This window comes from Rattus rattus, chromosome 6, assembly GCF_011064425.1.
Source record: "Rattus rattus isolate New Zealand chromosome 6, Rrattus_CSIRO_v1, whole genome shotgun sequence".
Lineage (NCBI taxonomy): Eukaryota > Metazoa > Chordata > Mammalia > Rodentia > Muridae > Rattus > Rattus rattus.
Window position 1 is genome coordinate 58,630,529 of NC_046159.1, and position 21,036 is coordinate 58,651,564.

General features: G+C 46.0%; 1 protein-coding gene across 1 annotated transcript in view; it reads left to right on the forward strand.

The window, feature by feature from the left end:
• LOC116903537 (uncharacterized protein FLJ43738-like) overlaps positions 1-17,948 on the forward strand; it is a 36,327-nt gene extending 18,379 nt beyond the window's left edge. The window contains 6 exon segments of the mRNA XM_032906151.1: positions 2,915-3,109; positions 7,002-7,299; positions 13,796-13,960; positions 14,815-15,021; positions 15,103-15,259; positions 17,649-17,948. Of these exon segments, the coding sequence (XP_032762042.1) occupies positions 2,915-3,109; positions 7,002-7,299; positions 13,796-13,960; positions 14,815-15,021; positions 15,103-15,259; positions 17,649-17,824 (1,198 nt within the window). The 3' untranslated portion in view covers positions 17,825-17,948.
• The last annotated feature ends 3,088 nt before the right edge of the window (positions 17,949-21,036 follow it).

The window sequence follows — 21,036 nt, forward strand, 5'->3', positions numbered from 1 at the left end:
AAAAAAGCAATTTTAAATGAAACAAAATTTAGGGTGATTTAGAACATAGTACAGAGAGAGGGCTCTGTGTACATTAGGTTTAACTTGTTTGAGGCACAGGCTCCTCCTTTAGTGGGAAGGCAGATTTCGGGGCCTCAGGCCTCATTTGGAAACAGCAAGAGGTCAGAAGATTTTTATCTGTCCAACAGGGGTTGGACTACTGGGCCTGCCCTGATGCACTGACAAGCTGAGAGACTCCTGAGAGAAGCATGGCTTCTCTTTAGATGTGTACCCGAGACAACCAAAAATGTATATCCACACCAAAATCTGTAAAGGAACGTCTAGTACATTCAACAAGTGGAAACCAGCCAGGTGTGGTGGCGCACGTGTTTAGCCCCAGTACTTGGGAGGCAGAGGTAGGAGGATCTCTGTGAGTTGGAGGCCAGCCTGGTCTACAAAATGAGTCCTAAGACAGCCAGGACTGTTAGAGAAAGAAACCCTGCGCCCCCCAAACCAACCAACCAACCAACCAACCAACCAACCCAAACCCCAAAACCCAGAAAACAAAACAAATAAAAAGTAGAAACCAAGCGTCCTCAGCTGATCATCAGTCAGTGTGTAATGTGATGGGACACGCAGTGACACATGTAATGTGGTCACAGAGCATGATCTGATGTCAAAAACCCAGACAGAGAAGCATAAATAAACAGGGAATCCACGGTAGACAGAAAGTTGGAGAAAAGAATCCTTTTCAATAAACGGCGTTTGCTTTCAAGCCATTCATTGAAAACAAATCCAGCTGATTAAAACCTATGTGTTTTTTTTTTTTTAAAAAAAAGACAATATTTGTATTAAGTTCATTTTATGTGCATGAGTGCTTTACATGCATGTAGGTGCAACTTGTGTGTGCAGTGCTATGGAGGACAGAAGAGGGCATTAGTTCCCTTAGAACTGGAGTTACAGATGGTTCATGTGGGTGCTGGGAACCAAACCCTGGTGCTCTGAACCACTGAGCTATCTTTCTAGCCTCTCTATGTATGTTCTAAACCTTTTTTTTTTTGTTTTAAAATAATTATATATAAAGAAGAAACTCAAAAACGTTACCAAGTGCTCCTCTGTACCCCTTCCGAGCTTCCCTCCGATGTGATATCTAACCAGGGTTCTGACAGTGCCATGTGGACACGCTGCACGTGAAGTCTGTCACATATGAATCGTGCAGTTGCTATAATCAAGCCACAGAATTATTTGTGTCACCTCAAAGGTTTTTCTCCTGTTGCCATAGTAACCACGCCTGCCTTCCTTTACAGCTCTTAATTCCCAGCGACCACAAATTTAGTCCATCCTATAGTTTTATTATTTTGAAAATACTACGTTAAGTTTCAAGTGCCAAATAGTCTCTGATTGTTTACAGAAGCATAACTGACTTTCATAAGCTGACAAACCAACTCGTTGAGTGAAGGAGTTGTCTGTTTTGGTAGATTCTTTGGTGCCATCATGTAAGAGTGGTGACTTCTCCCACTCTTCAGTCTGTGTGCTTTTGCTTCCAGAAGTGCTGGGGAGGACTCGCAGTACTGCTTTCTGTGAGTGGTGGGTATAAGCAACTTCACCGTGCTTTGTCGATGCACGGAAGGCGTTTAATCTTTCTCTGTGGTGTCATGGGGAAGGCATGGTCTCTTTGTTCTCTGTCAGCTTGAGGAGGCGTCTCTCTCTGTCTGAGGATTTCCAAAAGCTCTCCTTTACGCCATGGAGGAAAGGCAGTTGCAAGTAGAGGATAACTCCTCTTTTTAAATTGTGAACTTGGAAATAATTAAAGACTCACAAGTTGCAACAATAGTAGTTACTCATTACCTCACTTCCCTGGTGGCGACATTTTTATAACCTCCATGTTTAGGTTGGTCGGTAAAGCATAGCTAGTTAGACTAAGATGGTCTGAAATTTTTAAAAATCTTTTTTTGTGGGGGGCAGTGTAGAAAGAGAGCTAGAAAGTTTCACTTCGTAACCCAGGCTGTCCTGGAATTCAGGGGCTTAGGTTGTTTTTAAATCTGCATTAATTCCCCTGCCTCAGCTTTCTGAGACCCAGGATTCCAGATGTGAATCAACATGCTCGTACTTTTAAGAATCTATTTCTGAGAAGCAAAAATATCAAAATTTTAGATGACAAGAGAACACACTCATGATACCACATTAGAGAAAAGTTGCTCTAGTAAGATACAAAGAGTCAGAGAATGATACAACTTTTGGCCTCATTCAAAGGAGTAATTTTTGCTCAATAAAATACCATATGGTTTTGAAAAATGAAAGCAACAAATTGAAAATATCTGCAATGTATGGAACAAAGTTGATGGCCTTGTCTGAATTAAAAATCAAATCAAAACAAAACAAAGCAACAGAAACCTGTGGTGGGCATGACATGCACGTGGGCTGTGGTCCAGGGCTCAGGAGGGAGATAAAGAAGGGATAATGGCCAGGCTATCCTGGGCTGCCAGAGAGTCTGTAAATGAAAGTTCTATGAATCAGCAGGACAGCAATAAAACGTCTGAGTGGAAGCTTGGTGGATGACCCAAATACTTCACATAGGAGGAACCACAGTGTCCAAGGAGAGGTTTCTGAAGGAACAGGGTGGGCCCAGATCTCACCGGGCTTCACTTATAGGAGCATCACCTGGGACACTTACAGGTACATTTAGGAACCGCGTCAGGTTGCTATTGCTAGAGTACCAAGGGTAATCCCTGACCTAGGGGGACAGAGGAACAGGAATGGGGACATCTGGCCTCAGTCACCATTGTTTTCAGGGTCCCCAAGCTAGGTCTACTCAATGTATTTACTAACATTACATTCTGTACATTGCTTTTAAATAAAAAGAACCCCCTGCTGGACAGAGCAAAGCCACCAAGTGTTTTCAAGACTCATGGACAATGCTAATCCTCCTTTCCAGTGTCACTACCTCCAACCGTGCAGCCTGCAAGGTGCTCTATGACTCCAGGTTGCTCTTCCGCCACCGCCTCTACGCTGACCTGGAGACCGTCCTGTTCCATGTACATTTGTTCAGGCCCGTGTCCGTGCTCCTGCGGTACCCTGCACTCTATGTTCGCGGGGCTGTGTCACGCATGACCTTTCAGGCACTGTCCAGGTGAGTGGAGGCGGGGCAGGAGGCACAACACTTTATCTGGAGGTTGGGTGGGCAATAGGGACAGCACACAAGAATGCCCTGTACTTCCTAGGCTCCAGGAGAAACAGATGCGGGTTCTCCTGAAACCTCTCAAAGCATGTTAGCTGAAAGGGGACTGGTCATTAGGACGAGCAACTCTGCCTAGTCTGCTCCTGTGGGGAACATTCTAGAAGGATCTGAGGAGGAAGCAGCTGTATAATTTCTAGTGAGAACTGGGGATACAGACTGCACCGCCAGCCTCAGCCTTTCGTTTGACCCAGCATTTCCCTTCACTTCTGCCCTAAGGCCAGTGGTACAGGCCCTCTCAGTGCTAAGAAAGCCTGTTGCCAAACAGCCAGCTCTCGAAGTGTCCTCTTTGCTATGCCCTGCCTATCAGCCTGGCCTTTGTACCAGGAGTCCTGAGGGGTTCACCATCCCTCTGCAGACCAGCCTTGATTGAGGGGTGCTGGAACCTTGAGGCCCCAGTTCAGATGGAGCTGGGCATGCGGCACCAGTAATGCAAAAGTGCTTCACGGGCGCTCCATGTGCATCCCTTGGAGCACGAGAGAGCAGCGGGGCATCTGGGGAGGCAGGAAAGAGTGACCTTGGCGAGCCACTGGACATTATTACCCTGAGTCATGAGAGTCATGCCTCTTCCAAGCATGGGGTAGGCTGTAATTCCTATATTCCTATTTTTAGGAAACATTGACTGCAGCTAGTGTTGTTGAATTGGTGAAGCAGAAGGAGAGTAAGGAGCTAAGGGAGCACAAGTCCAGGAGGAAGAGAAACAAGGAAAGGAGAGCTCAGGGCGAAGGCTTTCCCTTACGTCTCGATTTCTTCTTACAGTTTGGGAAGGGTTTGGGATGGGTGTTAGAGGCAAAGGCTAGCTAGACCTTCCATTTTGGTAGATGATGGAAGAGAGTTGGGAGTTGGGGAATCTGTATTGGGGGAACCAGTACTCCCAATATACTTTTTGAATTAGGTGCTTGTGATGGTTATTATTTTTTGGTTTTTTTGAGACAGGGTTTCTTTGTGTAGTCCTGGAATTCTCTGTATAGACCAGGCTGACTTAGCACTCATAGAGATCCTCTTGTCCCTGCCTTCTAAGTGTTGGGACTAAAGGTATTTGCCACGTGGTGATTGATCTTAATTACCAATTTGATGGCATTTAGAATCACCATGGAAACACACTCCTGGGTGTGCCTATTAAGGTACTTCCAGATAGGTTATCTGATCAGGGAAGACACATCCTGAATGCGGCCTGTACCACCTCATGGACTGGGGTCTTGGACTGAATAGGGAGGAGGAAGTGGCTGAGTACCATCATTTTAAATTCTTGGCTTCCTGACGGTGGACGTGATGTGGCCACATCCTCGCCAGGATGGACTCTATCCCCTTGAAGTGTAAGCGGAGCGAGACTTTCTCCCTTAAATTTATTCTTGTCAGGGGTTGACCACGGCAGAGGGGAAAGTAAGGAATATGGACCATGGGTTCTGAGACGTGAGCCTGTTGCTATGGTAAGTGTGAAGGTATGGTTCACATATCCCTGTAACTGGTTCAAGAGAAGAGTGTGGAAGAACTGGGGTCTAGAGAACCATAGAATGCCATAGCAGACATTAGTTAGCCAATCGACTAGGAATTCAGAAAGTCCAGAAAGCTGAGAGAAATGCCGGCCGTCGAGGTTTCAGACAGAAACAAAGGATCTAATGACCATTTGTATTCTACGGAGGTAAAGAATCTGGTGGCATTGTGGCAATGTCCTGACAACCTGAGTGAGGTTGAATAAAAGAGCGATAAGCTACTTTGTTTGGGAGAAGAAAACCCAAGATGGGTTAGCATTCAGGTGCTGCCACAGTCACTGCTTTCTGCTCTGATTCAGGTCAACATTGAGAAGGGGGCGGGGAGAGCAACAAGTGGGACAGAAAGATGAAAATGTGCTTTGGTCTGGGAAAGGAATTCATTTTAAATGGCAGGCAGGGTGGCTGAGAAAACAGCTCTGATTTTTAAAGATTAGTCCCGTTACAGAGAAACGCTGTGCTCAATAGGAAAGATACCCAGAGGGCCAGTCCCAACCTGCAGAAGGTCCATCTTGTGGAAATGTAGAGTCATTTGGAGGATGAGGTCCAAATCTAAGAACACCAGAGAAGGGCAGAGGGTAGTGTTGCCTACCAGAGTCAGCAAAAAGGGACCAATATAATTGTGGTCCAAGTGCACCAGGCGCCATCTTGAGCTGGCAGAACTTGGTCGCATTGATCACATGGACTCCTTGCAGGCATTGAAAATGCAAGAGTAATGGAGCCGTGGAGACCTGTACGAAGATTTGTGAAGGCCAGTGAGGCCAGGTAATGTGTGGCAGGGGTGGAGTGCCTGCAAGGAGTTCCTGAAAGGCCACTGCATGAAGCTATGAAGGTCAAGACTAAGTTGCAGTGGAGATCTTGGGATGTAGGAGAGGTCAAGACCACAGGAAATCAGCTCAGAAAGACGGGTGCAGAGTGGACTCTATCCAGGAACTCTAAGCTGCTTGAGTGCTGCTGGAGGTAGAGCTGGAAGGTTTGGAGCCCAGGTGATTCTGTCACGAATTCCAGATGCTGGATATGGAGCTTCGGGACTTGACGTTTGTCCTATTGGGCTTGGGCTTGCTTTGGTCTGGTCCCATTCTTTTGGGATGGGAATACGATTTTGTGTCATTATATACTTGAATCATGCAACTTTTTTGTTGTTTGTTTTTTAAGGTGCTCACAGTTAAGGGATTGCCTCAAGTCTCTGAAAAGGCTTTGGATTTTGGGCTTTTGAATAATTCTAGGACTGATAAACACAATGGGAACCTTTAAAGTTGGATTAAACAAATGCATTTTAGACAATGAGACAAAAATACGACTTTAAGGTCAAGGGTGGAATGTTATCATTTCTAGGTGATACCTTTAGCAGTCAAGTTTATGAAGGTTGGACTTGTGATGGATAATTTTGATTCTCAATGTAATGGTATTAGAATCATCAAAGAAACACCTTTCAGTGTGCTTTTGAGGGTCTTCCCAGAAAGAATTCACTGAGCAAAGATTTGCCCCAAATGCGGGTGCTACCATCCCTTAGGTTGGGGTCATGGACTGAGTAAAAAGAGAGAAAGCTTTTGCCAGAGTTCATTTCTTTCTGTTTCCTGCCTGTGGATGCAGCGTAACCAGCTACCCTATGCTTCGACTGTCCATGCCTTCTCAGTCATAATGGACTGCATCCTCTCCAACTGAAAGCCAAAATGAACCCTCTGCTTTCAAGTTGCTTCTGGTTAGGTATTTGACAACAGCAACAAGAAAAGTGACCAATGTACTGCTACAGCCCCAGTCATTGTCTTTTCTTTGTTTCTGACAGTTGAGGAAAGAGTCCACTAGTTCAGGAATATACCTTACCTCAGATTCAGGAAACAGTAGGGGTAGTGAGTAGCACCCAGAAGTTCCCAGATGCTATCAGTGTGGATCCTGCAGGCCGGCCTAGGTGTGGTTCATTGCTACCCCTGGGGTTCAGGAGATAGCACTGCCACTCAGGCCTCAAGCTCTGTGCTGGAAAGAGCTGTGATTGCATTGTCCTCTCTACTGCAGGAGGACTCTGACATCTACCTGCTGAAGGTCAGCCAGCATATTGGGGTGGTTCCCTAGTGGGGTGTGATGTTGAGGAAGACCATGAATAAAAGTCACAGTCAGAAAAACACTCAGTGCCATATTGTGGGCAGCCCCTAATTTTAGCTTGAGGCATATATCAGGAGTCCTAGCCAATTAAACCGGCTCTGACCCGGTACCACTAGTCAAGCTGACCTTTCACTTCTGCTGTGAAGTGAGGGTGTTTATACAGGTAAGGCTGAGCGGCTGGCTGTTCTTCACTTCAGGATCCATGACATCTGCCAAAGCAGCACCAAGCTCAAGGACGTGGTTTCTCGAGATCTGCTGCCCTCCTCCTGCATGATTAAAGACCTGAGCCAAGAGTTTGGGATTCCCATTTCTCAGGAAGAGCTCATAGATGGACAGGTGTTGCCAGTATCACCCCAGCACGATGACAACGAGGACGTCGTCCAACATCGGACTTCTAATCTCCCACTGGAGATCCAAGTCCACCAGGATAAGTACCTGCAATGGCGGAACAACATGCTTCTGAAGAACCAAGTCCATAGGGATTCCATTGTTCAGGTGGGCGTTCTCTCTCTCCCTCCTTGCTGGGCAGTAGTACAGGAGGCAAGGCTGAATTATGCCAGGTCATTTGCTTCCAGTCCCACTTATCTTAGCCGTCCTTGGATATGAGAGAGTGAACTTAGGCAGAGAACACTTACCACAGGACCAGTGTTTCTTTTAGAACTGTTATGGGTATAATGCCTTGCTTGAGCTGCTAAGGCCATGGGTATCATAAGTTGTTTAAGCAGCATAGAAGTAAACTATGTAAAGTAATATAATATATAATACATATTTTTAATACACATGTAATACTATATAATATACAATATACAGTTGATATATAAATACATATAGTATATAATGTATTATGGATAATAGATATATGTAATAAATACAATAAATAAATAGTAATAAAGCATATAACATAAAGTAGGAGAAATCATGAAGAGGAGACAATAGAAGACAGATACACTGGTGAGGTGATGGAAGGTCAGTGGTGTGTGGCCTGGATGGCCAAAGATATTGTCTTACCCAAGCTAGCCCCAGCGCCTTGGAAGTGCAAACATCTCAAGTGTGACTTGACTCTGTCTGCTATGACCTCCCTTCGAGGCCCTCTCCACCCTCTTCTTTCATGTTCCACCTCCAGTCTGGAGACTCCTGCCGTGCATCTTTCATTGTTTACTTCTGGTGGCCATTTCTTCGGCAATTTAAAGGCATTCTAACTATATGCCAATACGTTTTCTGCCGAAACGGTGCCGTTCTTCTTAGGATTGTACACTTAGGGTTAGAATGCTGGCTCCATGGCCTAGATCATATATTGTTTTTCAAAATAGTAGTTAAGTCAATATATGTATGTAGCCGGTCTTTGCTACTTTAAAGGCTCTTCTTTTCCCCACCCTCTATCCCCCTGGTTTCATTCCCTAACATTCGATAGGAGAGACAAGGATAGAGGGGAGAGGAATTAGGAAAACCCCTGAGCTGATTTCTTTCCTTTTGCTTCTTCTTTGACCATGACTACTAGCAAACCACAACCAACCTCCCGAAATGAATGACTCCCCCACCCCCTTCCTTGACGCTCGGGAATGTAGCATTTATATACTTTCTGAAAAGTTCCCAGAGTTCCAAACATCCCACAACTGCAGAAACCATCCGCAGCTGGCAAAACCACGCCCCTGTTCGAGAACGAGGCAGATCATAGTCAGTCGCTGCAGCCAGTTCAAACCGTCCCGTAGCTCCACACCTGGGATTAAAAGGAAAGCACATTCCTGTCATATTTCTGTGTTTTATAAAAAGAAACTAAAATTCCAAAATTATCACTTCATATTCACCCTTATCACAGAGACCCACCTCTCTCCGTCCCCGAAGTGCTGGGATGAAAGGCACGCACCACCATACTTGGCTCTCTTTCTCTCTTTCACTTTAAAACCTCTCTCAATGGCATTTTGAGCAGGAGTCGTTTTAAATTTAGTATATTTTCATATTTTTCTCATTTCTTCAGGAATCTTTTCCTACTCCAAGATTATGAATCTATTTTCTTCTTTGAAACGTTTGTTTGTTTTGAGGTTGGGGTGCCCCAGAATCTTGTACCTGGAGGGCAAGCATTCTACCACTGGAGTGCGTTCACGATCTGGGTCCAAATATTATCATATTTTAACTCAAATGGATCTGGACATTTTCTTTCTTTGAGACAGGGTCTCTTGCTATACAATTCTCACTGACTTACATACAACTCACTGTTTAGGTCAGACTGGCACTGAAGTTTTGGGCAATACTCCTACCTCTGCCTATTGGATGATGGACGGCAGGGCTGAGCCGCCACACCCAGTTGGGGTTTATCACCGTATGAGGGTGGAATCTACTTCCGTTTCCCCCTTGTGGGTGATTTGTTGCATTCTTAGTCTGTATTTACCCTCAGGGATTGCTCTGTCAAATCAGTTAGACCAGGTTGCCTAGGATCAGGTCTGTTTATGGTGGTTGGGGTCACCAACGAAATCACCTCTGTACCATTATTGTTCTCCTCAAAAAGGCAGCAACCTGCTGTCTTGGTTTCCATATTATATGTTTACTTCTGATTGTATTTTTACAGTATTTGGGTTTAACTTCTTGTTCTTTTTTCTGAGTGCAGGTGGAAATATAGATGACTGGTGTATTATAAAGCCATCTTTATATAGTTTGGTTAAAAACAAACTATGGGCATGAAGCACTTCTCATGAGTTTTTTGCATATATATATATAGTGTGTGTGTATGTGTGTGTGTGTGTGTGTGTGTGTGTGTGTGTGTGTGTGTGTGTGTGAATGTGAATGTGCTTTGCATAGCACCTGTATGGAGGTCAGAGGACAAAGTTTTGGAGTTGATTTTGTTTTCGTACCATGTGGATTCCAAGGATTCAACTCAGGTCATTATGTTGAACCATGTTGCCAGCTCTGCTCCACTAGTTTTATAAAACTTATAAAATCTATTGTTATTATTTTATTTGTGTGGGGGTTGAGTAAAGGGAGATAGAGAAGAGAGAGGCTAGGCGAGGCGAGGCGGGGCGGGCGGGCGGGCGGGCGGGAGGGGGGAGGGGAGGGGAGGGGAGGGGAGGGGAGGAGGGAAGGGGGAGAGAGAGAGGAGAGGAGAGGAAAGAGAAGAGAAGAAGAGAAGAGAAGAGAAGAGAAGAGAAGAGAAGAGAAGAGAAGAGAAGAGAAGAGAAGAGAAGAGAAGAGAGAGAACACCATGAGTGGGTAAGGGTTTGTAGAGACCAGAGTGGTCATCAGATCTCTTGATGCTGGAGTTCCAAGAGGCTGGATGCTGAAACCAGACTCAGGTCCTCTGGAAGAGAAGCCATCTCTCTAGCCCTGAACATGGACATTTAATTTCTATTTTTTATTTTTATTTCATGTGTATGTGTTTTGCCTGCACGTATGTCTGTGCACTGTGGCCTGGCCCCTGTGGAGGCCAGAAGAGGGCACTGGATCTTCTGGAATTGGAGATGGTTGTGTGGGTGCCGGAAACCAAACCCAAGGCCTCTGGAAGAACAGCAAATTCTCTTGACCTCAAAGCCATCTCTCCAGCCTTTTTTTTTTTTTTTTTTTTTTTTGTAAATTTTGTAAATATTTTTGTAAATTCTGTTTCTCACATACTCTGACTTTGGGTTCTACCTTAATCGCATTGACATCGGTGAGTAAATTTTGTGTCATTTTACTGTTGAGACGTCACAGCTCAGCCTCTTGAAATGCTTCGGGAGATGCTCCAGTGTTTGTGGAAACAAGGTGTGCCCCACCATTACTCAGCAGCTGTGCACGTCTGGTATGCCAGCCTGGTGATCTGTCGGGCTCGCTGTATCCCGTTTGTTTTTTCCCCAAAGCAGAGTCATAGTTTATTAAAATCGATTTTTAACATAGATTTAAGCAGGGGCTGTTACTAAGTACTATGGAAAGAATGGGACACAGCCAAGTGCTGGTAAAGGCATTTCAAGACAGTCACCTAGTTATTATTATTATTGTCTTATATTTTTTACTTTTATTTTGGTTTTTCAAGATAGGGTTTCTCTGTGTAATTCTGACTGTCCTAGAACTCACTTGATAGACCAGGCTGGACTTAAACTCAGAGACTGGCTTTCCTCTGCCTCCTGAGTGCTGGGATTGAAGAAGTGTGCACCATGCCCAGCATTTTTGTTATTTTTTTTTTTTCAGTGCTAAAAGTTGAAGTCAGGGCAGCTAGGCAATCGCTCTGTGGCTGAGCCATGCTTCCCGTTAGTCTTTGAAATCTGTTTGTTTTTCTCAGTTACTAGGAAAAGTCTTAATAAAATCAACTATGATTATGAGTTTACATTTTTGTTAGGTGTCTCTTTTGGCTTTTTAAAAACATACAAATACATTTAAACATATACAAATATAAAAATAGGACTTTATATTATTGTTGTCCTACCTATAGGACTCCTTTTATCTTTGAGTATATTTTTAGAAGTATACATTAAATAAAATCTACAAATCTGGGCTGGGGTGGGGGGTATGTTTCCTGGGATGGGTATGTATGTGCCTACACAAACTGAATGCACCCTTTGCCTGGACCTGATAATCTAAAGTCTCCCCGACTCCCAGGTTCTTTGAGTCAGGATTTCCCTTTGTAGTCCTGGCTGTCCTGGAATTCTCTGTAGAACGGACTGCCCATCTGTGCCTCCTGAGTGCTGGAACTTAAAGGCATGTGCCATCGTCGCCTGACTAGACTGGAGTTGTTTTTTTTAAACATGTATTCTGTTCACTGTGCTTCTGCTGTGGCATGTGATGTCAGTATGACATGGCTTCTTTTACAGATGGCCTGCTGTTTCCCTCTGAAATGTTTAAAAAAAATTATTTTGGCTTTGCTTTTGTATGACTTTTCAGGGGAAACCACAAACATTTATTAACACAGATAAGGTACCAATGACAGATCAGAGAAACAAGTCTGTAGGTCTAACTTGATGGACCAGGGAGTTTGTTGGAGTTCCTACAGGGCATGGATGGCTGCTGCATGACTGACAGATCCACCCAAGCATGGGTGAGGACTCACAGAAAGCTGCATTCCTGCAGCTCCCTGCACTGCCTGTGGACCACTGGACCAGCCAGCCTTTCCTCCCCGCACTTGCTGCTGTTTAAATAACCTGGGTCCTTTAAATGTACAAAAATTCTGACCTTGTTAAGTTTCTCCTACTCCGTTAGGGGATGCTTCAATTCTGAGGGGGTGCCTGCACCCCAGTCTTTGCTCTCTTTAATTTTACTGAGAATGGTCTGGGGTTTCTATCATCTTTCAGACCTGCATTATTTCCCTCAAGATGTATCACTTCTCCTCTCTGTTGGAAACTGTGCTATTTGGATGTTGCTACTTCTGTGTCTCCTCTGTACTCCAGTTCTTACACATATTCCTTGTATTCAGACTGCCTGCTGGGAATCCATCACAGGCTGATTTTCCGGTACATTCATTCAGAAGCTGTGAATTTCACACACTCAAATTTTAAATATTTACATACCTCGTGTTTTTCTTTATATTTGTTTTTGTTTCATATATTTTTGGTATCTGTACTTGCTTCCTTTAATATATTTTTTTTTGTATCTACCTAAACCATGTCTCCCAATTTTTATCTCCAGATGATCAGTGCGGATCTTTTTCTCTTACCTCACGTGTTTCTCAGGCTACTTTGGTTACGACTCAAATTCTTCTCTCACATCTCGGAATACCTGGTACCCACAGCACCTGGTGACCTACTTGGTATCTTTCACCAGGTGGCTCTTTTGATCCAAGCTTTGACTTTAATGTAATGGAAATAGCATGGGAGGAGGGACCACCTCAAGGTCAGGGCTGGAAGAGCAGGGAATTGAGGAACACAGGTTAAACCTTCTAAGGATGGGGGGAACATAGAAAAATAATGAAATGTTCTTACTTCTGTCCATGTGGGCTATGGCCAGATCCAGTTACACATCTAGCTAGTCTTGGTGTGCACTGACTTGTTTAAAGCCATGGCAGACACATCTTGTCTGCATGGGTGCTTTCCTTGTGCGTGAATAACAGTTGTAACCCTTCTTCTGACTGTATTGAGGTCCTCCTTGGGACTCTAGCCAAGTCATCTGCCTATATTAGGTAACCATCTGGACCTTAAGTGCTTGTTTGAGCAGAAGGTGGTTTTTTTTCCAAACTCAGTAGGGAAATGACAGGCATGGTGAGAATGTGGTATGGGCCCTTTTGTGCCATCCTCCCCTTCCCGGCTCCGCCCACATTCTCCTGTCCTTTATCTTTCATTTCCATTGCTCAGGCAATCTTCATCTCTTTCTTCTACCTCTCTCTTTTTTTATCTCCCACTGTTCCTAGCGATTGAAGCCAGGTCCTTGCTCATTCGAGGCAATGGCTCTCCCGCTGTGCTGCCGCACCCACACCTTGTTTGTGTTTGTGTTTTAGATGGGTTCTCTTTGTGTAGCTCAGCAGGCTTCAAACACACGATCCTCCTGCCTGGGCCTTTCAGGTGCTGACTTTACTGTGTACATACCAGGTTTGAGTTATTTTATTTGTAATTCCCTAGGAAACTCTTAAGTAAAGCCACCTTATTTCTTCAGCGTCCTTTCTGAAGAGGGGATAGCCCTCATTTCCTTACCCAGCTTTCTGGGGAATCCCCTTGCTCCTGACATAACCTGTGAAACACAGTGCTTAGTCAGCCATGGCTAATAATACCCATCCCTGTGGCCTTAGGACATAGGGCCCCTCTCTGAATCATGAAAATGCCTTAGACCTCTGAACATTTGAACTGTACATTTTTATCTTTTCTACTTAGGCGAATGTAGGAATAGTGGCTCCGTGTGTGATGTAGTTAGGGTCCTTGGGAAGTCTCAAGATTTTACCCCTCCAAATTCCACTTTGGACAGTGACATGTTGGACTAGAGGGCCTTTTGTCGTGGCTGTGTGACTGCGTGATCAGTTTCTGCACCATGGCTCTGAGTCAGAGAACATTTACTGCACACGAGAAGGGTCTGGTATGGGTAACAACTGGTCTCTCTCTCTCTTCAGAAAAATATCACAGAAGCCTACCAGTTCACTAAGCAGTCTCAAAAGCCAATGAAGAGGATAATTAGAATTGCCATTCCTGAGAACAAAACTGTCCACAACTACAGCACCCAGACCATGAATTCCACAGAGCTTGCCAAGAAGCAAATGCTTCAAGAGATGGCCAAGGTGAGTGACAAGGGCAGCTGGCTAACACTCTGTCTTACTGTTCTGTTGTTAGGAAGAGACACCATGACCAAGGCCACTCTTATAAGAAAGCATTTAATTGGGAACTGAGAGTTGGTCTGTGATCATTATGGTGGGAAGCAGAGAGAGAGAGAGGTGTGGTGCTGGAGCAGAAGGTGGGAGCTTTACCTCCTTCTCTCCAGGTACCAATAGAAAGAGGAGAAAGAAGGAAAGAGGCAGGGGGCTGGTGTGTGCTTCTGAAACCTCCTAGTCCACCTCCCATTGGCACACGTCCTCCAACAAGGCCACATCTCCTAATTCTTCTCAAACAGTTCCGTTCCTTGACAACTAAGCATTCAAATACATGAGCCCGGGGGTGGGGGGGAGGCGCTCTCATTCAAACCACCACACACATAAGTTCTTCTTTCTCTGACCAAGGGTGGGTGAAGTCAACCATTTAGGGACATTGGACAAAGGATCAGGTGATGGGAGAAGAGTGTGACTCTCCATGCTCTGGAGAGAGCCAGAGGTGCTCAGCACATGCTTAGACATTCATGGCTGAAAACAATCCAGAACTGTTCCTCTGGAGAGCATTGTGTTGCTATGGAGACAGCTGTCGGCCATAAGAAAAAACATTTAGGTTTTTAGCACCCACTCATGTAGAAAATGGGTTTCTCTGTCAAAGGAGGCAATGACGTGACTATCACGGGTCTGCCTTAAGCATTTAGTTAGAGCACCTAGTGTCAGGACCGTGTGTCTGTATGTCCTCAGGTGTTTCTGATCCGTGCTTGGCAGCTTGATTGTTCCTAAGCCCTATCTAATGCTATTCTTACAAGACGTTGCCTCCTCACTTCTAGGAGCCAAGGAAGAGATTCACGTATTCACAGAATTACCTCTCGGCTATGGTGGATCTTCAGAACCCAAAGGAAGAAGAGAAGAAAGCCCAGAAGAAGTCCCGCCAGGCCTGGCTCACCGCCGGTGGGTTCCAAGTATGGGGTCTTCAGAGCACCATTGGAAGCCACCAGCAGGATCTTAGACTGCCACCCATCAAAGAGCTAAATGAGGTCTTCGGGGAGGAGGCAGGGCCTCAAGTTGGGGTGCTTAGGGATGTCCTTCCCCGTCACTGACTTGATGTTCTTGTTTAGGAGTGGCAAGAAAGCGCTCTGTTTGCTAATGTGTTGAAGCCTGTGTTGGATCGGGAGAGGTGGGGCTGGAGCCAGCGCCACAAGGATTTTGACCTGTACAAGAAGCCGCCACCTGACTTTCAGTTGCCTTCTCTTCTGGCTCCAAAGCGTGCATCTGGTAAGATAATATTTCTGAGCCGAGTCTGGAGGAACTGCTGGCAGGCTGAGCTCTGGCCCACTGGGCGTCTCTAGCACTCTGTGCTGGTTTTGCATTCGTAGTCATACTTTCCAAGTTAGGAAACCAGGATTCAGAATGGATCTGGTAGAAGTAGGGCGGAGACTCAGGATACCTGGGCTGTAGGTCTGAATGTGGGATGCTGATTGGATGCTTTTGGACGAATCTCGTTGGGCCTGATTTCTTGGCTATAAAACGGGACATTAGAAGGTATATTAGTGGCTTGTGAAGTTTCAACATTGTGACATGGGACTGGCCTCTGGGCAAGTTCAGAGCAGAGACCTGGGACCTTGTGGGAGACTTCTAACTCCATTTTAGTTCTAGATGGAACTACTGGAATTACTGGGGGAAAGTGAATAGTATCAGAGGCATAGGTCTTAACCAGTCTCCCAAGTCCTTTTCTCTTCCCTTACACAATCTGTTCATGGAGAACATCTATTTTTTTCTCTAAAAGAAGTTGAAACCTTGTGTTGAGGGAGAGCATACATTTATCAAACAGTGAGATTTTGCAGAAAAAAGTTCGAAAATGCTAGATCCAGTAAACAAAGGGATCTCTCTTCTGGGCTCCTGAGGGACCTGGCTACAGTGGAATAGTTTCCCAAACCGGAAGCAGTGATAACCTGGCTGACAGGTGCTCTCTTCCCAAGTGTGGATACTGCTCCTGCACTTCCTGGCAGGCCTTTTTTTTTCTGAGACAGGAGAGAACCTGTGTGCTGCTGCTCCAGTTCTGAGTGAGGGGTACTGTAGGCTCTGGTGAGTGAGCAGCATGCAGCCCAGAAGACCAGGCTTGCCTCTGGGGACCCTTCAGCGGAACCTCCCTCGAATGTTTGCCTGTAAAGACAAGAAAGAAGTTCAGACGAGCGCTTACCACTCCCATCAAGTTCAAGAAATGCAGAGGAGAACCAAACTCGAGTCTAAGCCTCTGAAATCCAGAGGGATGAATGGACAGCAGGTGCAACCGCCCTACAGGCCAACACATCCCACAGGGCTGCTGGAAACAGGGTTTAATGGCTCTTCCTAAGCTTCCCGCATGTAGAGTAGTGTTCTGTGTAGCCTCTTTGACCTGGTACTTTAAAGGTATGTAGTCCACTCGTGCAAAGTTCCCCGTTTGTTAATTTGTTAACCCCCCTAGCCGACTAATTAATCTCTGTAACGTTAATTTCCAAGTCACAGCCTTGGCAAGATGCTTGGGACAGCCTAGCTCTCACAGACCCAACCTCCCATCTGTCTATTTCAAGAATCTGAGCTAAACAGAAAAAAAGTCTGATCTCCTTTGCTCTCGAGAGCTCTAAAACCAGACAGAGGCTTGTCTGCCAGACAATGTGTATTAGGACCCTGCATGCACTGCACAGCAGCAGAGAAGAGCCTGCCGGTGCAGCCCCGCTGTGTGTTCTGCATTCAGCACCTACCGGTGCAGCCCCGCTGTGTCTTCTGCATCTACTGGTGCAGCCCTACTGTGTCTTCTGCACCTGGTGAGGCCAATGAGGAGCCTTATATGGGAATGCATACACATAGCCACAGTTCAAGGTGGTGCCATTCTCTCATGACTGGGAGGCACGCTGAGAGCATTAGGGCTGGGGGAGGGTACCACTGCTTGCTTCCAGGACCTCATTCCACACAGTGAGAAATCAACAGAGGATCACACATGAAAAGCTGGTTTAGAGGGGTAATAGGACCAGAACATGAAGGCTAAAAGGGACAGAGATTTTGATATTTTATACTCTTTTGCTGATAAGTGCTTCTGACATATGCTGTAAGTGCATTTCATAACTATTGCTGATTGTGTGAACTAGCAGAAATGGCTGCTCACACCTCAGTTTCCTGGGAGCTTTAGAAATGACAGCATGAGCCTCAGTTTCCACTCTGGTACCATCTGAATTGGTGCAGCCTCACACAGCAGACAGCAGCAATTGAATGCTCTGTTCAGGATCTGTGGTCTCCATAGTCGCAGGGCCTCAGCTCAAACCTAGCTGTGGCTTCTTAAGGAAGGAGAAAGCCCCTCAGTACATGCAGGTGAGAGACGGTCTCCCTAATGACTCCAAGCTCTACATCTTTTTTTTCTATTTTCAGTCAGGGTCTCAAGTAGTTTAGGCTGGCCTTGAACTCACAGTGGAGCCGAGGCTGACTTTGTACACATGATTCTCATGCCCCTACCTCTCAAGTGCTGGGGTTAGCCTGTTGTCTGATCTGGGATGCTATGTGAATGGCTTGCTACACAATAGGTGTTGAGTGACGACATTGCTTCCTGGACAGGATGAGGAGCACACAGGCAAGCAATGGGTAAGGGTGCTTGGTTCATGGGCTCACCACTCACCCACTTGTCTTTTCTCAGGTGGTAGGCGAAAGGCAGACATCCGGTCTTCTGAACAACGTCGGCGCAGTCAAGTCACACCGAGGCCACCTAGTTTCCATAGCAGTTTCTCTATGCAACCCCATGACTTATTCTCTCTCAGTGACCCATCATCCTGTACTAAACACTCTGTCTCACCTCACCTCCACGTCTCATGAATCTTCAACAGGACCATACCACTCAAGTCCCACCTTCCACGGCCGCTGGTTTCATTAGTAGTATAATGAAGGGGCTTAGCTCAGTGCCCATAACCCTGATACAAATGCACGATTGTTCCAAGAGCAAGTTGTTCTGTGTGTCTGGCCTGTTTTGTTTTGTTTTTAATATGGGGGCCTGTGGGACTCACCTGGTGATTATGATTCCAGAGTCTAGTGTGAATGGAGCAGCTGTCACGTGCCAGCGATCCTACAGGTGGACGAGAAGGTTAGTCACCGTAACTCCTGCAGATGCTCAGAGTGGACCCCTGCTACCGCCATGACTCTGTCAGAACTGGACCTCTGCTGTCTCCATCACACTTTGCTCTTCAGCAACTGAGAACCATGATGACTCTCCCTCCCTTAGTGTTGTGGGAGTCTGGTGTCAGTTGTTCTGTCAATGCAACACCAAGACCTAGAAATTTGTCTAAAACCCTAGGCCAGCATTCACTTGGCCCAATGCTGCTTTTAGCAACAAGAGCTCCATAGAGTAGCCCCATGCGCGTCTAACCCTAGCTGGGCAGCTCCTCTTTATTTCAGGGAGTTTCTTTCTACCTGGAGACTCCAGAAGGAGACTTTAGACCCCTCAACATGCAGCTACTACAGGCCAGCTGCCCCAGCCCATGGCGACCACAGTTTCTGGCCACGAAGGTGGAGAGTAGGCACAAAATAATCCCATGGTTGCTGGCTGCAAAGAGATGGTGGACCCAGGCCAGCAGGGCACACTCATCTTCCAAAACTAAATAGCACCTTAACAGTTTGACCAAATTAATACACGGTCACCTCTAGCCTGCTCACTCTGCCCTCACAGGGCAGAAAACAGTTACTTAGTACCTCTTCCAACCATACCCTACTTGACCCACTTGACAGAGCCAGGGCTTTCCAGGTAGACAGGGAGGAGTTGGAATCGGGCATTGGAGTGCTCAATGTCCCTGGAGAAGCCTAGAGGCTAGTGGTATCCCTTTGCAATAGAAATACGAGAAGGGAATCCAGACATGTGGTGTACAAACACCAAGGTTGCCACTCATTCCCGTCAGCTTAGTAGTCTCGAAGCCTCTAGGCAATGATTTTATCACTCACTATGCCTCCTTCAAGCTCTCTGCAGGAAGTTCACAGTGTTGCGACTGAAGGACTGGCAACGTGGAGCTCTGTGTTCACCTATGTTGGACATGTGGGCTCCTTCTGTATGGCACAGTTTTCTCAGCCTATCAGGGAGCAACCAGCCATATGGATTATAAGGTGTGTGTGTGTGTGTGTGTGTGTGTGTGTGTGTGTGTGTGTGTGTGTAGGCCTTCCACTATATGGTATGTGTGTGTTGGCCTTCCATATGGTATGTGTGTGTGTGTGTGTGTGTGTGTGTGTGTGTGTGTGTGTGTGTGTGTGTGGGGCTTCCACTATATGGTATGTGTGTGTGTGGGCCTTCCATTATATGGTGTGTGTGTGTGTGTGTGTGTGCTTCCACTATATGGTGTGTGTGTGTGTGTGTGTGTGTGTGTGCGCGCACGCACACGTGCGCAGACCTTCCACTGAGGAAATAGCCATGGGCCAAACCTAGAGCATGAGGAGATCTGTCATTCTTGATTAGCTGTGCAGCTCAACCTCTCACTGAGTGCTGCATACTCCATGACTACTTCTGAATGAGTCTACCTTGCTTCCAGTCCCTGCCTCCAACAGAAGTGACCAAGTCATTTTATGCTCAGCACCAACTATGGCTTCCAGAAGTCCTGTGTCAGCAGAGCTCTTCCCCAGGCTGCTTGCTTTCCTAACTGCCCCGTCTACCTTTTGAATCCCTGTTCTTACTCTGTTCTACTAAATGAGCCAGTCCACAAGCAGGACAGACTGACAAACCCAGTAAAAGTTTCTTACTCTGTATTGACCTAGTGCTACCCACTGCATGCAGTCTGCCACCCACCAACTGCCTGTTATGGTTATGGGAAATGTTTACGTTACAGATCAAGGTCTGAGTCATGGACAGGGTCAGGGATAAGAATGAGGGATTAGAGTTCGTGTCCTAGTTAGAGTTTTTGTCAGTGTAACACAAGCAGGATCATTGAGGAAGAGGGAATTCCAATGGAGAAAATAAGCAAGTCTACGGGGCATTTTCTTGATTAATGATTGCTGTGGGAGGGCCCCACCCACTGGGAGTGGTGTCACTCCTGGGCAACTGGTCCTTGGTTGTATAAGAAAGCAGGCTTAGCAAGCCATGAAGAATAAGCTAGAAAGCAACATTCTTTTGGTCTCTGCATCGGTTCCTGCCTCCATGTTCCTGCCTGGAGTTCTTGCCCTGACTTCCCTTCATGATGGAGTACAAATGCAAGCCCATGTTAATTTTGGTTTCTTGGCTCTGTATAGAATTTCATGGGAGTTTTGATTAGGAAGAGGGACAAAGAGCTCCAGTGACCCTCAAGTCCGTCTTCGGCCTCCTAAAGTAAGGTTAAGGTTTAAAGAGGGGGCCAGCGTTAGAATATCTGAGCCATCTCTGGCTAAGGTGTGGCCCTGCCCATTACTGCCAAGTCTCTAGTTGCTTCAGCAAGATGTTCTGACAAGTTGATAGGTCTGTGAAATCTCTCTGGGGGAAACGTCTCTCGTTTTGATAGGTCTGGCTTTTGGCTTTTCATCCAGCATGGGATCACTGAGGAAAATTCTAGTCTCTTAGGGCCCACTGCTCTGAGAGTCAAAACGAGGGTCACAATGACTTTTTAACTTCATTTCTGCCAGACTGGTGACAAGGTGGTCTCTTGGGGGAAGAGATGACCTTGTTGCCCCATGGAGGCATAAGGTGATCAGACTCCAGCTCCATGACAGGATGACCTCCTTCCGCAGAGTCATGCTGTGCAGGCCTCAATATGGAAGAGAAACCCTGAAGGCCTTGCAGAGTCTGTTCTCAGCCACAAGAAAGGAAAAGATCTTAACAGAGCAGTGCCAGACTCTGGGCCAGGCTTCTTCCAAAGAGAAAGTTCCTGTGGCTGGGAGCCCTGAGCTTAACAATTGACTTCTCCATAGAAAAAAGACCACCTTGGGGTTGGGGATTTAGCTCAGTGGTAGAGTGCTTGCCCTAGCAACCTCAAGGCCCTGGGTTCGGTCCCCCAGCTCCGGAAAAAAAAAAAAAAAAAAAAAAAAAAAGAAAGAAAGAAAAAAAAGACCACCTCTGCCCTCCTCCTCCGCCCGAAGGTTTG